Source organism: Myotis brandtii, unplaced genomic scaffold (assembly GCF_000412655.1).
Source record: "Myotis brandtii unplaced genomic scaffold, ASM41265v1 scaffold714, whole genome shotgun sequence".
NCBI lineage: Eukaryota > Metazoa > Chordata > Mammalia > Chiroptera > Vespertilionidae > Myotis > Myotis brandtii.
In genome coordinates, this window is record NW_005370809.1 from 711,874 (window position 1) to 731,310 (window position 19,437).

Consider the following 19,437-nt stretch of genomic DNA (forward strand, 5'->3'; position numbering starts at 1 on the left):
GGCTGAGGGCCCCCCTCCCCCCAGTGCACGAATTTCGTGCACCGGGCCTCTAGTAATTATATAAATGTTATAATTATAAACCTTATAATTTGAAAATTATAAAGTTCAGGTTCACATTCTACATGAACTCTACACCTGTGAAAATTAAAGATGTAGATGAGGGGTCAGCAAGCTATGGCCCATAGGCCCAATCGGCCTTCTGCCCATTTTTGTAAATAAAGTTCTATAGTAGTACAGCCACATAATTCCACTTATACTATTTATGGGGTTACTTTTGCATTACAAGGCAGAATAGTAACAGAGACTATATAGCCTGCAAGGCCTAAAATATTTACTATCTGGCCCTTTAGAGAAAAAGATTGCTGAGTCCTGATCTAGTTACATTCATTTTGATAATAGTTTGAATCAGAGACCCATCAGGTATTTAATTGGTAAGGAGGCTTAGTCTCTTAACTCAGGACTGGACTCCCCCTGACTGCATGTACCTGTGCATCCTATGTTCAAATGCTTCCAGCAATGGGGAGCTCACTGGTGAGCAGTGCTGCCCTCTTCATTTTAGAGGAGCTCTAATTCGCAGCAAAATTTTCCTTTTATTAAGTTCCTCAAGTCTGTTGCCCCAACAGCATCCACATATGGGCCCTAATTTTACCCTCTAGACCTGCCTAGAATAAGTCTTCCACCCAAGCACCCTGCCGTTGTTGACAGACAGCTGTCTTGTTTTACAAGTTGACACTTTGGGTTCAACATTCTTAGTGTCTGTGAGAGAGAAAAGCCATACCTCCCTTGTTCACCCTAAATCCTAGCATGGAGCTAGTCACTGCTGATTAAACAGGTGAATGAACTCGTCTTTGTATTATACGTATGCAATCCCTCACCACTCTGGTAACCCCTGACAAGTAAAAAGGAGAAACCATTGATTTGTATAAAATATATTTATATATTTATTACATTAAACACAAAGTCCAAAGTTTGTTTTCAAGTGGGGTTATATTTCCTTTGTGTTTCTAGAGATATTAAGATATTATTAGAGGCCTGATTCTTGCAAGGGGCTTGGCCCTCGCAGCCTCGGCTTCATCTGGAAAGTCATCTGGATGGTCATTCTGCTGTTTGGTCTAATTAGCATATTAGCTCTTTATTATATAGGATAGGGGAATAAAGCAAAGGAAAAGAACAGTTGGACTCTTCTTGCATTGCCTACGGGCATTTTAGTCAAAGTTACCAAATGAACATGCCCCCAGGGCAGTTGCTGAAGCAAATAAAAGACATCATCAATAGGTCCAAACAAGACCTCAGTTCCCTATTGTTTATACCACATTTCATCCTCAATGATTTACTCATTGGGTAGCTGCTGTGTAGAAACTACATGTAGTTCTGGCATGATTTTATAACCATAATAGTCTGCCAGGCATCATTTTCAACTCATATAGTTTTTCTGAAGTCAACAGCCTAGGAACAAAATTATGAAACCAGAGTCATGTATAGTGAGAAAATGTTTAAATGTATGCCTGAGCTCCTGTGTCAATTTTATGGCAAACAAAACTGAACTCCCAATATACTAGTTGAAAAAGTTAAATGAAATGGATTTTCACCTAGTCACAAAAATCTGAGTTTCCTTAATCCCAGTTCCCTTGTTTTGAAAACGCTTCTAGCATATATGTAAGCAAATGATTAAATAACAACATAGATAAAATAATGTTCCCTGCTAAGGTCATGTGTGGTATATATATTTCTGTATCATAATTTATTCAACTCATTTCTTCTCCTATAAATCATCTTATAGTTTGGAGCAGATAAGTCTGATCGGATTTATAATGACTTGCCTGATATGGAGAAAATCGCAAATGTTCTCCAGGACTATCTTGATGACTATAACCTTACAAATCCCAAAGAAGTAAAGTTGGTATTCTTCCAGGATGCAATAGAACACGTTACCAGGTAGAGTGCTAAAAGGTGCCCCATAAGACATCATTCTAATTTGTTTTGTATTAAAATGTAAGGGTTAAGCTGTGCAGAATTCTTTACATAGATACTAGATGGACAAAGGTCTATAACAAATCCTGGTATAATTTAAGTTAGTTTTGAAATATTTTACATATATATGTATGAACTTTCTATGGAATCCCCAAGGTTGTTATTTTTTGCTAAACTTTAATAGATTGGTTTTTGTTTTAAATATCATGGATCATTACAAAAAAGGGTCTAATAAGGTTCACAGAGGTTCAAGTACAGTATAACAAGGCTGATTATATGCATGCCTAGAGAAAAAGGAGTTCAAGGTTATAGAAAAAACAAGTTAATGCAGGGATGACACTTGGCTGGCCGCCAGCCTTCCACACTGGGGCAGGCCCTCTGAGAAGCCACATCTGTCCAGTTGAAATAGCTCTTTCTCTGCTTTGCTTCCTGCAGGATTGCCCGCATGATTCGTCAGGAGAGAGGCAACGCCCTGCTTGTCGGAGTAGGAGGCACCGGAAAGCAGTCTCTCACAAGACTTGCAGCTCACATATGTGGTTACAAATGTTTACAGATTGAACTGAGTCGGGGATATAATTATGAGAGTTTTCATGAAGACCTGAGGAAGTTGTACAAACTGGCTGGTGTAGAGGACAAGAACATGGTTTTCCTCTTCACAGACACACAGGTACCTATTTCAGTATCCAAAGTATCAGAACAGGAAAGGGTTACAATCATGTATGTGCCTGAAGAGTAATGATGCAGCTCAGGGGCTTGTTCCCTCGGATAACAAATGTCTTGGCTCTTGTAAAAGACTTTTATAGCACATTTTTTATTTCTTTTACCAACTATTATTCCCCCTTTAAATTCTAAGTAAGTAAATATCATCAGAGGTTAAGGGAGTGAGACTATTTCTGTAGAGGTAGATATAAGAAAGGAATTCCTTAAGTGAAATCAATTAGGGATGTAGGCTTTTCTCAAGAAAGGGAAAAAAATAACAGCTATGTGTTTGGGTTAAATTAACTTAAAAATTAAAATAGGATTTACATCTGTCTACAACAACCATTTTCACTGATTTAAATTTATTTTATAGTAGAGAATTTTCTACATTCACTACACTTGCATATCTTAACATTAAGGGTGGGGCGGGGTGGGGGAAACCTTTATAGAAATTAGCCAGGGAATAAGAAAGCAATAGATCTGATGCATAAATATTTTAAAGTTCATTTTACTTTTTAAAACACATATAAATGGGATTAAATCCATTCATAAAATGGGGAAAATTTCTTAACATCTGTGACATGCAGTAAGTTCATATCTGAGTATGTAAATATTGTTTACAAATGAGAAACACCCATGCTCTGACCTCCGCCAATGCCTGCCCTGGTTCCTAGCCACAGGACTTGGAGGCACGGCTGAGGACCCAAGTACTCCTTGCCGCCAGGGCAGACCCCCTGCAGTGCTGACCGAGAGACACATAATCGTTGACACTGTGGGCCCCAGTGACCTGAGCCAGAGGCATAACACTACCACCCCCGACCCCGTGCTATCAAACACCTCTACCCTTGCCCTCCTGTACTGTACTACCAGCCAGGGGTCATAGCAAACCCCAGGGTGCCCCTCACCACAGGTGAAAGTCTTCCCTCACCAAAGTCAGCCCGTGAAGTCTGGAAGAGGTGGCCGCTTCCTCAAATGTGCAGACACCTAAGTAGGGCTACAGAGTTCATGAAGAATCAGGGAAACATGACTCCACCGAGGGAATACAGTAAGCCTCCTACGACTGGTCCCAAAGAAATGGAGATCCACAAATTTCCCCACAAATAATTCGAAATAGTTGTCCTAAAGATGCTAAGAGAGCTACATGAGAATGCAGATAAACAATCTAACAATATCAGAATAACATCAGAACAAAATTACAAAGTGGGGACATCACCAAGATGGTGGTATAGGTTGTTCCCAATTTTATCCATCACCTCTCTCCCCACCCCCCCACCAAATAACTATCAACTATTCATGGACAAGATACCACTGAGAAAACCTAGAACAAGGGGCAGAGGCTGAATCACCCCCCTGGGCACCACAGAGATGAGGACGGACTGCATTAAAAGGTAACGGAGTGGCTACATGCTGGTGCAGCGTCACACCAGGAGGTCTCTCCTGAGCCTACAGCTCCTCCAGTGAGAAAAGAGAGCCCAGGTGGAATGCCAGGTTATGCTTCCTTGTGAAGCACTTCTTGGGAGGTTCACTGCAGTCTCACATCATGGGGACAGTGGGGGAATCTGCAGGCCTTGACCACTGAGTGGTTGGGGGACTCACAACCATTAGCACTTGGAACTTGGCAGACTGCGTTCCTACCTGCAGCGCCCAAGTAGTCGTTTCAAGCGGCAGCTTTGCTCATCTGCGAAGCCAAGGTAGGGGTACAGTCTTGCCAGAGAACCGAGCAGGGGCACAGGTCTGTCTGAGTGGGGGTTCTCAAACAAAAAGCCTTTCCATCTCTGGAACCTGGTCTGCCTCCCTACCCTGCCCAGGCAGAGGAGCTGAGCCATAGCCCTGCCCACTGCTGAGGGGAGCTCTCAGCCCTCAACTTATGATGGGGTTATGTCCCAATAAGCCCACTGTAAGCAGAGAATATCATAAATTGAAAATGCACTTTATACACCTACTCTATACCGAACATCATAGCTTAGCCTAGCATACCTTAAATGTGCTGAGAATAGTTACACTAGCCTACAGTTGGGCAAAATCATCTAACACAAAGCCCATTTTGAATACACTGTTGAATATCTCTTGAAAGCGTATCTCTTTCATGCCACTGTAAAGTTGAAAACTGGTAAGTTGAATCATCATAAGTCAGGGACCATCTGTATATAAATGGTTCCAAAGTTTGAACAGATTTTTTAACGGAAACTAAGAAATATGGAATAATATTTGCCCTTGCTACTAGTAATAATCAAAGGACTGCAAATTAAATTCTCCCAGAGGAAACATTTACACTCCCCACAACATTACATGTTAAAGGTTAATGAAGTCATACTTGAATTGAATAGGAAACTTTGAAATTTTCAAAATTTAGAAAACATTCATATACTTTAATTGCTAATCTCACTCCTGGGAATTTATCCCCTGGAAATAATCCAGCCAGGGAGAAAAACTATAGGCCTAAATATGTTCTTATAATGTACGTAAGACTGTAAACTATCTAAGTTTATGTAAATGTATGGCACATCAGCTCAATGGTGTGCTATGCTCCCATTAATGGTTGTAAACATGATAAGTACACTACAGAATTGTGGATTAATATTTACAACAGAATGTTCACTGAAAGGAGCAGATTATAAAATGCTTGCACATATGACCAAACCATGTAAAAGGTGATGCCAAATATCAATGTACTTGCTATGTTAAAATATTAAGAGTCTATCTAATTTTTAAGATTATCTTCTCTTAAAGATAAAACTAACTGAATGTGAATTTTGAAAAAAATATTTGCTTTATACTTTACAATGTAAAATAGTTGAATGAGTTATAATAAATCACTTTGCTTCCTTCTACAGATTGTAGTGGAAGAGTTCCTAGAAGATATAAATAACATCTTGAACTCAGGTGAAGTGCCTAACTTATTTGAAAAGGATGAACTGGAGCAGGTTTTAGCAGCCACCAGACCAAGAGCTAAAGAAGTCGGAATTTCCGAGGGAAATAGGGATGAGGTAGGACATGTGAGAATGGCTATACGGCTTTATAGAACAAAAAAATTGTCTTAGCCTTTTTAAAAATGGTCCACAAATCTCCTTAAGGGGTCTGTGGATAGAATTGCTTTACCAGTATAATTGGTTTCTTTAGTAATTCTTGATATTTTATATCCTGCATTCAAAGCATTGGTTCACCAGACTCCCAACGAAGTCCGTGGAAAGCAGAAACCCTACTGCCCCATGAAGGTCATAGTCTTGTCCAAAGATGTTTCACATGCCCTCAGTGCCCTGCCTGAGGAGTCCAGTGCTGTTGACTCCCTGCCTATCAGCTAGGTTATGGCACAACTAAAACAGAAATGCATACTTTCTCTTTTCTTCTTCTTCTCCTTCTTCTTCTTCTCCTTCTTCCTTCTTCTTCTTCTTCTTCTTCTTCTTCTTTCTCTCTCTCTCTCTCTCTCTCTCTCTCTCTCTCTCTCTCCCTCTCCCTCTCCACAGCTGGCACACTCTGCTAATCCATATGCTGCTGTTTGTCTACCTACCCCACTCCTTTTTCTTTCTGCACCTTCTTTAACTTTATGGCCATTTTTCATGTCTTCTGTGTCCTTTCATGAGAATTTCCTCTACTGCTAGATCAGGGCTTATAGGCATAGACAGCAGAGTCTACTTCGGCTAATGTAAGTAGAAATGGCTTAATTCCAGGCATACAATCACAGGGAGGGCCAAAGAAAGGGATTCCAGGCTGAATTCCTTGGAATGATGTGAAATGCACACTGTAGAAGTCAATGGTCAAGGAAGCTGCTGCCTTGCCACCCATTCCTGCTGAGCCAGGAAGCCACTAACCCAATCAGAATGCTGCTCCTTCAGCTGCCAGCTCCGAAGCCATGCATCCGTCACCCTGTCAGGAAGCAGCTGAAATAGGAGCTGTTCGTTCACATTTTCCTGGGGGAAAATGAAATTGGTCCCTGTACACAGGGAACAAGGAGAGAACAAAGGAAGAGGGAGAGCACTGCAGATTGGTAGGTAGTAGGTTTAATAAGCAAGAAAACTGCCTGGCCAGTGTGGCTCAGTGGTTGAATGTCAACCTGTGAACCAGGAGGTCACAGTTCGATTCCCAGTCAAGGCACATGCCCGGATTGTGGGCTCAATCCCAAGTGGGGGGTGGGGACCTGCAGGAGTCAGGAGACAGCTGATCAATGATTCTCTCTCATCATTGATGTTTCTATCTCTCCTTCTCCCTTCCTCTCTGAAATCAAGAAAAAAATATTTTTTAAAAAGATAAGCAAGAGAACTTTTGTCTTGGGCTCAAGGTGAGTAGATCTTCATACTGCCCGCCAGAATCTTAAAAGTTTACATAGAGGACTTACCTGGGCTCTGCCACGTCTATTGTCCAGATGGTCTCTACAACACATTGCTCTCTCAAGACTGTGTCCTTGAAATGGCTCCCGCTGTGGGAACAGTGGGCAGAACATGCAATCTAAGGACAAGGGAGGGTGACCAGCTGATGGCTTACCCAGAAGTCATGTCCTCTCCGTGACCTCCTCTAACAGGAGCCACGTCTGGCGATAGTGGCTCCAGGTGCATACCACTTCTATCAGGCTCTGCACCTGCCAAAAATGTTGCCCTGCACCCTGTCTCTCTCCCCCAATGGTCCTCCACCGCAGAGCAAAACTTCATGTAAATACCACCCTCCACTAGTTCAAGGGGTCTCATAAGTGCACTGGTGAGGAGAATCTTCATCACATCCAGACTGTAGCTGCAAAGGAGTCTGAAAAATGTCATGTTTAGTCTTTCCAGACAAGAGGGGTTGGAATGGATATTAAACAAAATAATTTACACATTTACTTCACTGACATTTTTTAATTGATATTGGTAGCCAGCACTTGTTTTCATTGTTGCTTCATCCTTATTTTAAATTGAAAAATTATCTCTCTTTTTTTGGCAGGTGTTTCAATACTTTATTAACAGAGTCCGTCAGAAGCTGCACATTGTTCTCTGTATGAGCCCTGTGGGAGAGGCCTTCCGGTCCCGATGCCGGATGTTCCCATCCCTTGTGAACTGCTGTACCATTGACTGGTTTGTCCAGGTTGGTGACTCCCCAGGACTTCTCTTTCTGAAGTTGGATTTGCTTGATTTTAAAGGAGTAATATGGCACTAGCTTTAAAGCCCTCTAAAAATTTACTCATATGCAAGAGATGACATTGACAATTATCAGACAAAGGCAAGGCAGAATTTATAAAGGAAGAGGAGACTATTGAATTTAGCAATGTAGACATCAGTGATCTTGACAAGAGCTGTTTCAGTAGAGTTATGGGAGATAAGGTTCAATAGAGAAGAGGGAAGAGGAATCTGAGACAATGAGTACAGTAGCACCCCCTTATCCACAGTTTCAGTCTCCATGGTTTCAGTTACTGGGGTCAAGCTCAGTGCAGAAATATTAAATGGAAAATTTCAGAAATAAATAATTTGTAAGTTTTGAATTGCACACCATTCTAAGTAGTGTGATGAAATCTCACACCATCCTGCTCTGTCCCTCCTGGGACATGAATTATTCCTTTGTCCAGCATATCCACACTGTATACACTACCTACCCATTAGTCACTTAATAGACATCTCCATTATCAGGTCTACTGTCAAGGTATCACAGTGCTTATGTGTAAGTAACCCTTGTTTTACTTAATAATGACCCCCAAAGCACAGTAGTAGTGGTGCTGGCAGTTCAGATATGCCAAAGAGAAGCCATTAAGTGCTTTCTTTAACCCTACCAGACCGCTGTACCGATTTTTCGGTAATTTCCACACAAAGGTGGAATATTGGCGCTAGATGAAAGGTAGATGAAAGGTAGACCTATTTTCTACAATGTCTCCAAGTTCCATCTTATTCTAACCACTTGTTTGCATGTAACTAACATTTTTCTATATCATGTTGGTTTTTTCTCTTTAATGCTCAGGAGCCCAGGTATAGGGGACAGTTAGGTTCAGGGCCTCAGGTCTGGTAGGATTAAATGAAAAGGTATTTATATATAAGAAGAAGAAAAAACATAGTATGTATGGGGTCCAGTACTATTCACAGTTTTAGGCATCCATGGGGGTCTTGGGAGGTATCCCCCATGGATAAGGGGGGGACGACTGCCAACTCTTTCAAGACGTTTTTCCCCAAAGGAGCACCAGGAGATGAGTAATAGCTAGAGTGGTATGTGTAGTGAAGAGAAGAGTATTTTTAAGTGAGAAATACAAACAGCACATATGTGTGCTGACGGAAATGATCCAGAAAAAATGAGACAGCCCCAATCGGCCCTGATTGCAGGCCTGGCTGAGGGACCGCACCTGTGCACGAATTTGTGCACCAGGCATCTAGTAGAAATATAAATTACAAATATAAAGGCAAAAATAAAATCACCTGTTATTTGCTTTGTCCATTTTTGTCTTGGGAGGAAACTTCTTAGATTCTTATTTGTTATATGAAGCTTTGTGCTGTATAATATGTATCTCTTAAGTTTTGTGAATGTATGCCTATTTCTTAGCTACTCTATTTGTAACTCTCCTTTGATTTTTGTATGGCTGCTATTAACTCCATATTTTAATTTTGACACTTTCTATATTTATACTTCTTTCATATCTCCTCAGACATCTAGATTTGCCAGCTTTATCTCATCATTATAGCATTTACAATCTCTTTAATTCCTTCTACTCTGATCCACAAACTTTTTTCCTTTAATGGCAATAAAATAATTTATTTTGTGTTGGCACCAGATCCTAAGCTTCCTTAGTGGGAATAGAAACTACTTTCATTAGTCCTTTAAAAATAATTTTCCATTAGAACTACTCAAGTACTAAATGGCATTTTCTCTAGACCTTCACTTTGGTTTTCTTTTTACATTAAGATAGTATAGTTGGCAAGTAGAACATTGGAATTTATAATATAACTAGGGGCCCAGTGTACAAATTCGTGCACCTTGAAAGGAACTGTGGGCCATGCACAAGGCTGCAGTGGGCATTGGGGTGGGTCTCGGCCCATCCTCTGCGACCCCACCTGGCCCCTCCTGCCATGGCCCCTGGTCCCCTGTCTGCTGGCAGCCCTGCTCCCACCGCTGCTCCCACACAATGATGGTGCAGGCCCCGCTCGTACCCACTGATGACACGGAGCGATTGGGGCCGGCACCAGCAACAGGTGTGAGCGGGGCCAGCGCAGTCAGCGGGGCCAGCGCAGTCAGGAATGGGGAGGTGGAGAAGCTCTGAGGGGCGGTCAGGGCTGGCAGTTGCTGCTTGCACCCGCTGACTGCGCCAAGCGATAGGGACCAGTGCCAGGCACCGGCAGTGGGTGCGAGCACCAGGCAGGACCTCAGCATGCAGGAGCAAAGAATGTTCAGTAACCACTAGAGACTTGCCCTGTTGACAGTGACCAGTGCCCTGCCTTGGTCTGGCGCCCCCGCTCACCATCCTGCTGCGGCCAATGCCTGCCATGTTTCACGCTCTGCCGCCTGCTGCTGATGCCCGCCATGTTCCACGTGCACCCCTTGTGGTCAGCACACAGCACACATATGTTTGGTTGTTTGCTTGTTCTGCCGTTCGTCTATTTGCATATTAGGGTTTTATATATAGATCATAGACATGAGTAGGAGTAAACCAGGTGAAATATACATTTTTCTTATTTGTTAGGTCACATACTATGGAAATGAGCAACAGATTTTCCAAACTGTGTCTTTATTTACAGTGGCCCAGAGAAGCACTTCTTTCTGTATCAAAGACATTTTTCTCACATATTGACACCGGAAATGATGAACTAAAAGAAAAGCTTTCTCTCATGTGTGTGAATGTTCACTTAAGTGTCTCCAATATGGCAGAACGCTATTACGCAGAGCTACGGAGACGGTACTATACCACGCCCACCTCCTACCTGGAACTCATCAATCTCTACCTGACTATGCTCAGTGATAAAAAGAAGCAGTTGATTTCAGTAAGTTGAACACCCTGGCTAGTGTTGCTAAATGGTTTGAGCACCAGCCCTCACACTGAAGGATCTCCGGTTTGAGACCCAGTTAAGGGCATGTACCTGGGTTGCTGGGTCCATCTCCAGCCCCAGTCAAGGTGCGTGCAGAAGGCAAACAATGGATGTGTTTCTCACACATCGATGATTCTCTCTCTCTGTCTCTCTCCCCCATGCTTCCTCCCTTTCATTCTCTCTAAAAATATCAATGGGAAAAAATATCCTCGGGTGAGAATTAACCAAATATAAATATATATGTAATCATTTTTAAAAATTTCTATTGCTTAGCCCGGCTGGTATGGGTCAGGGGTTGAGCGTCACCCATGAACCAGGAGGTCATAGTTCAATTCCCGGTCAGGGCACATGCCCAGGTTGTGAGCTCAATCCCCAGTGTGTGACATATAGGAGGCAAGCCAACCAATGATTCTCTCTCATCATTGATATTTCTCTCTCTCCCTCTTCCTTCCTCTATGAAATCAATAAAAATACCTTTTTAAAAAATGTATTGCTTGAACTCAAAACTTTTTCCAGAATGAGTGGGAGGTTTATGTGCCATCTTACCTGCTGGAGCCCTCTCCATCCTGACAAGTGCCCTTGGCAACCTACAATATGACAAAAAATTGTTTCATGCTGTCGGTCCACGAGTCTTCCCCTTCCTTAATATTTATGCTTTGTCTTCTATCATTTACATGAGTGTCATTGACTCAGTAGAATGATATGGACATTGTAACAGCATCAAAGTTAAGCAGAGAGCTAGTCACCAGAAAACTTTCGTTAGGCAACGGAGATGGGGATTTTGTCATCTAATGTGCCAATAGTTCTTATGGAGAGTAGAGACTTCATTGTCAGGCAGACTGTGTACAACCCATGCTCTGCCTCTTTCTTCCTATCCAACCTTAAGCATGTTTTACAAATTCTCTAGGTCTTAGTAGAAAATAGGTTAAACATATCTCTACCGACCTCTTGTATTGTTGTAGAATTTAAATAAGACTGTGCAGTACTTGGTATATGATCTGGTGCATATGAGGTACTCAGAAAATAGTGGCCGCCGTCATCATCATTGTCATCATCATCAGGCTATTCACATGACCTAAAATTTTCAACACAATATAAATGGAAGCATTTACCATTTATATATTTTTAATGTTTTTCGGTGGATTTTTATCTGGTAAATGTAAAAGAACTTGGCAGAGATTTTTGAAACCTGTCAATCTCAACCAAGCTTTCTGACTCACCTCCAAAAGTGTTATTCCTAGGTGTCTTCTGTACCAGATGCCACCCCTTCCATCCTAGTTAAAAGTTTTCAACCACTGAGAAGTAGGGTTTAGATCCACCAACCTAAGTGAAGTACCTAGGACACTTTCTCCCTAGGGGTTCTCAGCCCTGCTGACCATCCTGAGGAAACAAGTGTTTAAAAAAAAAAAACCTTCAAGGCTTTGAGGCTGAACATTGTCTTGAGAGAAAGGGTTTATTGAGCCACATCCTAGCCAGAAAAAGGACCAGGTCCCGGAAGCTGCATTCTACACCACCAGCAGCAGGGCTGGGTGGAGAAAAGAATATATATCCACTGTCCAGGGGCTCACAGGGCTCTTTTACTAGTATACGATGAGTTTGGGGGGAAAGACGTAGGTTATTTTGAAAGAATTTACATTGGCTACAGATAAGGGGGTTGTGGGAAGATGAAGCTGAGAGAGTTCTGGGACGGATGACTTGTACATCAAAAAGAAATATTTAATGCTTTGGGACTATTTTGGGCAATAGTCCAGAATGTTCAAGCATAAGCAAGATATGCTGGTGCCTGGGAGCTGCCTAAATAGTCGCTGAAATAGGTTCCCAGAAGCTGCATTCTACACCACCACCAGCTGGGTGGAGAAAAGAATATACATCCACTGTCCAACAGCTCACAGGGCTCTTTTACTAGTATACAATGAGTTTGGGGGGAAAGACGTAGGTTATTTTGAAAGAATTTACATTGGATACAGATAAGGGGGTTGTGGGAAGATGAAGTTGGGAAAGTTCTGGAACGGGTGACTTGTACATCAAAAAGAAGTATTTAATGCTTTGGGACTATTTTGGGCAATAGTCCAGAATGTTCAAGCATAAGCAAGATATGCTGGTGCCTGGGAGCTGCCTAAATAGTCGCTGAAATAGGCACACAGAAGTCGATTAAAAGTTTCAACATACTGTCAGGAATATGAGCAGTCTGTTGTTAGTGTAGACCCGTAGCTACTAACTGATTAACTTTCCTTGTCTCTTCCTCCCACCCTCCAGTCTGCTGTAATTTAATTTAGGACATCTCAAAATTTTTCTCTTGTCCCAGCTCTCAGAGCTTCGGCCTCCAGGAATTTCTACCTGAACTTGTCCCTCATTCATTCAACATGCTACCAACCAACCACAGAAAATAAAAATAATACATGGTGGGCCCTTAGTGAGCCCACAGTCCAGTAATGCCCCACTCCAGTGGTCAGGGGGCATGGATTCAGACCTACTATGGTGAATGTCAAGGCCATTTCCTAGGGTTCTGTTCCCTGAAGATTTCTTTACAGTCAAAAATTTATTTATTTATTTACTTATTTACTTACTTACTTATTTATTTTTAATATGTTTTCATTGATTTCATGGAGAAAGAGAGAGGGAGAGAGAGAGAAACATCAATGATGAGAGAGATCATTGATCAGCTGCCTCCTGCATGGCCCCCACTGGGGATCGAGCTCGAAACCCAGGCATGTGCCCTGACCGGGAATCGACCTTGACCTCCTGGTTCATAGGTCGACACTCAACCACTGAGCCATGCTGGTCGGGCATACAGTCACAATTTTAAATATTATAAGCTGATTTACCAATTCTGCAGATGTAAAATTCTATTGCATGAGTAAGAGATTTCAGTAAATACTCATTATAATAATACTCATTATAATAAATATTTTCATTGTCATTTAGGCACGTGAACGGGTGACAAATGGTCTTACCAAGCTATTAGAAACCAACATACTAGTAGATGCGATGAAATTAGATCTTTCTGCTTTAGAACCTGTCCTTTTAACAAAATCACAAAATGTCGAAGCACTGATGGACAAATTGGCAGTGGATCAAGAAAATGCTGATCAGGTATGCTGAATAACCTGACTTGTGGGTGAGAAAGCTTTAATCACCAACTGATCACTTATGTACAATGACAAATGATTGGATTTTTTATCTTCCATGTCGTTAAAATAATTAGCATTGATTTTAACTTGTAAACAATCTCCCCTCAATAAAACAGTCAGATTCTCTCCCTGAAGAAAAGTGAACCTAAAGAGTGGCACCTAAAGAGTGGAACCCAGTGCTCGCTTCGGCAGCACATATACTAAAATTGGAACGATACAGAGAAGATTAGCATGGCCCCTGCGCAAGGATGACATGCAAATTCGTGAAGCGTTCCATATTTTTTTTAAAAAAAAAGAGGGGAACCCAAAGAGAGAGTTGTAAGAAAAGTGCCGCCTATAAACCTAAAGCACCTATTCTTCTCCTAGAAGGAACTGTCTACTCTAACTTTTTCTCCATTATTCTATCAACATAGCATGAGATGCAGTAAGGAAAGGGTAAAATTCAGTGTAGCTAATCCTCTTTCCTCACCGGTCTAATCCAAAGGGGCAAATATGACATTATTATTGGCTTTGTTTTTAAGTATTGAAATTCAAATATTGAGACCACATAAGCAGTCATATTTCAATGGTTAGGTCCGTAGCGTTGTGCGAGAAGATGAAGCAGTGGCCAAAGTCAAAGCTGAAGAAACCCAAGCAATAGCTGATGATGCTCAGAGAGACCTTGAAGAAGCTCTGCCTGCACTCGATGCCGCCAATAAAGCACTGGACTCCTTAGATAAAGCCGATATATCTGAAATCAGAGTTTTTACGAAGCCCCCAGACTTGGTCATGACTGTTATGGAAGCAATTTCCATTCTCTTGAATGCCAAGTGAGTAACCCAGAATCATGTATTGCTGAAACACCTGGTGGAATCTCTTTGCAGTTTTTTTTCAGTGTTCATTCTCTTCTCTACCCGCTCATTGATTTGGGCAGTCATTCAACAAATTGATTCAACAAGCATTTTTTTTTAACAAGGCACATACGATCTGCTGCAAAGACAGACATGAAAAATATTAATTTCAAGACATGAGAAAGTTGCATAGTATCAGGAGGGCTGAGATCAGAGTGCCCTGGGGAGAGGTGAGTGGGGTTTTTGAGAGATGATGCTCAGGCGAAGAATGGGAGTGTAGAGAGAGCCCAGCGACCTTCCATGCTCATGGGATGGGATGGGCTAGGCAGGAAGGCAGGGATTACATCATGAAAGGTCTCACATACTGTTTGTAGACATGTAGTTTTCAAACTTTCTTTAGTAATATAATCTTTTTATTTTTCAATAAAAATTATAAGAAACCTTTCTTTGTAAAACCAATCAAAGCAAGGGAAGAGGACTAGAGCACTCCCATGCCAGGCTTTCCACCAGACCCTCTGGCCAGCACCTCAGTGGGGCCTGGCAGCCCTGCAAAGCACAGATGGAGAGCCCTGGCCACAGGGCACTGAGAACCATTGAACATTTTCAACAAAATCGGATTTTCATGTGAGAAAGACCAATTTGGCAAAAGTTCACAGGAGGTAAGGTTGACTAAGAAACATAAAATCAGTTAGAAGGTGATTCGTAGTGTCCTGGCAGAAGGTTAAAAGGTGAGTGCCTGGGGCATTTTAGTGATAAAACTTGTTTTTCTATGTTGCCTTACATTTCTAAAACTCTATGATTTTATGATTCGTTCCCTGCTAAAACTGGATAGTACAAAACATCAGCCATCCAATTACCTTTCTGCCATAAATTATGGTGTACATAACCACCATTTACTGGGATTATAGTATTGAGATGAAAACTACCCACTTATTGGGATAATATCTTAATGTTCTCCAAGGAATGCATTTTTTTGGTTCCCATGCTCTTTTATTACAGTGCTACTAACTTACCACTTCTGTCTTTCAGGCCTGATTGGCCAACAGCAAAGCAACTTCTCGGTGACTCTAACTTTCTCAGAAGACTTTTAGAATATGATAAGGAAAACATAAAGCCTCAGATATTGGCAAAGCTTCAAAAGTATATTAACAATCCTGATTTTGTGCCTGAGAAAGTAGAGAAAGTATCCAAAGCATGTAAATCCATGTGCATGTGGGTGAGAGCCATGGACCTGTACTCTCGGGTGGTCAAAGAAGTTGAACCAAAGAGGCAGAAGCTCCGTGCCGCGCAGGTATGTTATCTGTGTTGTGATGTTTTTATAGAATCAAAGGCCATGATCACCCGTCACTCAAGCTCCCTTTCTCATGCCCCTGTGACCCTAAGCAATGTAGATAGTAACAGTGCTCTAGTTTCTGTCTTAAAAAAAAAAATAGCTAGCATAGATTATTTGTTTCCACATGTAAAAAACCTTTTTTTATAGCTTTTATTTATAGCTTTTGAATTTTGTGACATACATAAAAAGGCCTTCCTTACTTTGAGAACATAGGGAATTTGTCCATGTTTTCTTCAACAATTTTTAAATTTTTACATCTTGACCTCTTAGTTAATTTATTTTGTTATGATGAATGTGTTGGGTATCCAGCTTAATATTCTCCACATGAATTAAAGGAAAGCAGAGGGCTCTAGATTAAATTACATTCTTTCCAATGATTTCTAGAACTTACCATTTCCAAACGTCCCACCCATAGGTTCAAGCAGCGGACTGGGAAAGACTTTTTCAGTAGGGGCCATGCTGGAGGCAGGAGTGAGCATGGTGCGTTCACATCAGGGAGTAAGACCAGAGAGATTGAGGATGTGAAGTAGGGGAAGATATAAGGTTGGTCCACCAGGGGGAGCCATGCGATGGAAGCCCCTTAATACCAGGCCAAGGCGATAAGGAACAGGGTTGTGATCAGAGACCTGCGGCCTTTGTGTTTTGGGAAGTCTGGCCTGGTAGAGGGTTGGAGAGGCAGAGCACAAGCAGGGGAGCCTGAGCAGAGGCGGCTGTCAGAGCTCCAGGCCGAGCCCAGCACCTGTTGGACATTTTTTAGGGCTGGGTGGGAGGCTGAGGACCAGGGGCACGTTTCCAGTCAGGACACTCGGTAGGGTTCCTGGAATTAGAGCAGGGCATCCCCAGGTGTTTCACTTTTGCTCCTGAGTCGACCCCTGAGAACCTGACATCAGGAGTGTCCTCATGAGTTCTTTACAATGTGCGGAGCTGTGGGTGAGTTTCACATGTACCATCTCATTTCATCCTCACCTGCTATTATCCCCATTTTATAGGTTAGGAAACTGAGGCCTAACAAAACCACCAACACACTCAGTTCACAGGTATTGACATTGGTAGAACTGGGCTGGGGAAGAATCTTTCTGGCCCCATAACTGGGGCTCTTAGCCACCTTGTAGCAATTTTTTTTTTCCAGAAATGACTTCTAAAATCAATCCTCTTCCAGCAAAAAGGAAAATGAATTCTTAGTATATTCACATTGCCTCTGTTATTTCTGCGGTCCCTTTTAGCTCTAGGATCAGATGTTCTATGTTTCCCTTTTCTAATTACTCCCACCCTTGACAGTGCCCTCTGAGGCTCTGAAATCTAGCTTAATCCGCAATCAGAAGTGAGGTCCCAAGCAGGACGAAGTGGTCATCTAGTGGTTACTGCAGGAACTGGGGCTGTAGAGCAGGGGTTGGCACACTTTTTCTATAAAGATTCAGATAGCCCAGCCGGCGTGGCTAAGCGGTTGAGTGTCCACCAATGAACCGGGAGGCCACGGTTCGATTCCAGGTCAGGGCACATGCCCGGGCTGTGGGCTCCATCCCCAGTGTGGGGCGTGCAGGAGGCAGCCAATCAATGATGCTCATCACTGATATTTCTATCTCTCTCTCCCTCTCCCTTCCTCTCTGAAATCAATAAAAATATATTTTTTAAAAGAAGATTCAGATAGTAAGTGCTTCCAGCTTTGCTGGCTCTGGGGTCTCTGTTGCAGTTACTCGGCTCTGCCCTTGCAGCATACCAACAGCCATCAGCACTGCACACATGAATGAGCATGGCTGTGCTCCAACATAACTTCATTTGTGGGCACTGGGATTTGAATTTCATACAACCACCATGTGTTGAGAAATATTGTTCTTTTTATTTTTTTCTCCCCAACCACTCACTCACAAACCATACAAAAGCAGGCAGCAGGCGGGCACTGGTTCGCAGGCCGTGGTGTGCAGGCCCTGCTCCTTGAGAACTAGTCAGGAAAGATCAGGTTTCACCATTGCAGGGATATTCCATGTGTTTCATCGTTTAAAGTCGGTAATGCAGTGTAGTCACTGATTCACCCCAAACACTTGGTAAATCTGTTTCTCTTTTCCTTCTAGGATTCATTGCGTTGGGTTTTGTTTCTGTTCTGTTTTCAGCTGTTGGCTTCTGCTCTTCTCTTATGGGATTTCATATTTGTTTCAACTTTGTATATCATCTCAAAAATGTTTGAGGACATGACAAAGGGAACATAAACCCTACTTTTTAAAAAATGAATTATCAATGGGCAGATTTCACCTTCTTTTGGGGCCTATTCATGCATAGTTACTTTCTTTTATTAGGCTGAACTTGACATTACTATGGCTACCCTGAAAGAAAAGCGAGCATTGCTAAAAAAAGTGGAAGATCAAATACAGGCCTTACAAGATGAATATGACAAGGGCGTGAGTGAGAAAGAAAGTCTGAGTAAGTAACTCGTAAAATGTATTTTGGTCAGGAAATGCCTGATTTTCAAAAGTAGACTTTTGTTTGTTTGCTTGCTTGCCTTTTCCATTGAGTTCTAGAAAGAGAAGAAGGCAGGTAAGAGGGGAAGAGAGAGACAGAGAGAGAAACATGGACGTGAGAGAGACACATGGATTGGTTCCCTCCCGCATGCACCCCCACTGGCCTGGAGAACCTGCAACTGAGGTACATGCCCTCGACTGGGAATCCAACCACAACCCTTCGGTCCTTGGGCCAACACTCTAACCACTTAGTCAAACAGGCCAGGGCAAAAATAGAAGGAGTTTTAAGGCAGTCAGTCATATCTCAGCTTTCATTCAACATTCAGGACGTAGTTCCATTAGACTAGTGCATTAAATGCCTCCTAACATAAAATTAGAAGAACTGGAATATTGTATAGATTCAACTCCTATATGTGAATATGGCTTGTTGGGGGCATGTTACATTGTAACATAAAGCAACACATGCATTTGATTCAGAAAATAAGTAGATAGCACAGAGAGAGTGCTTAAATAGTGCTCATTCCTACTATAAACAGAAGCAGGTGAATAAACTTCTATTTTAGGAAAAGATTAAGTAACATAATCTGATTTCCTTAAAATGTTCCAGCAAGGAATATGGCCCTGACAAAAGCACGTCTGATACGTGCAGGAAAGCTGACGGCTGCCTTAGGAGATGAGAAAGTTCGATGGGAAGAAACCATCAATAAATTCGACGAGGAGCTATCGAATATCATCGGGAACGTGTTCATAGCAGCAGCTTGTGTGGCCTATTACGGGGCCTTCACAGCCCAGTACCGGCAACTGGTGAGTACACCTGCCTTCTCTAAGGAGTGAGGAGAAGCAGCTGAAACTGGACTGGCAGAGGGAGGGGGGAGCGGGGGGAAGGGGTCCTTTTCCTGAGTTTAGATGGAGGCTGTCCACTCTGGAGGTTCTCCACCCAGAAATTTATTTCTACCTTCACAGCCCTTCCCCTCTCCCGTCAGCCAGTGATGGTCTACCCATAGCCTTTCCTTAACACATCCCTCCCCTCCTCTCCCTTCCCCTCCCTTTCCC

General features: G+C 42.3%; 1 protein-coding gene across 1 annotated transcript in view; it reads left to right on the top strand.

Moving 5' to 3' along the window:
• DNAH6 (dynein, axonemal, heavy chain 6) overlaps window positions 1–19,437 on the top strand; it is a 239,152-nt gene that overhangs the window by 155,693 nt on the left and 64,022 nt on the right. Inside the window, exons 45-54 of the mRNA XM_005882406.2 lie at window positions 1,781–1,935; window positions 2,407–2,638; window positions 5,505–5,657; window positions 7,582–7,722; window positions 10,350–10,592; window positions 13,563–13,730; window positions 14,342–14,577; window positions 15,628–15,889; window positions 18,223–18,350; window positions 18,996–19,188. Coding sequence (XP_005882468.1) covers window positions 1,781–1,935; window positions 2,407–2,638; window positions 5,505–5,657; window positions 7,582–7,722; window positions 10,350–10,592; window positions 13,563–13,730; window positions 14,342–14,577; window positions 15,628–15,889; window positions 18,223–18,350; window positions 18,996–19,188 — 1,911 coding nt within the window. The remainder of the gene's footprint in view (window positions 1–1,780; window positions 1,936–2,406; window positions 2,639–5,504; window positions 5,658–7,581; window positions 7,723–10,349; window positions 10,593–13,562; window positions 13,731–14,341; window positions 14,578–15,627; window positions 15,890–18,222; window positions 18,351–18,995; window positions 19,189–19,437) is intronic.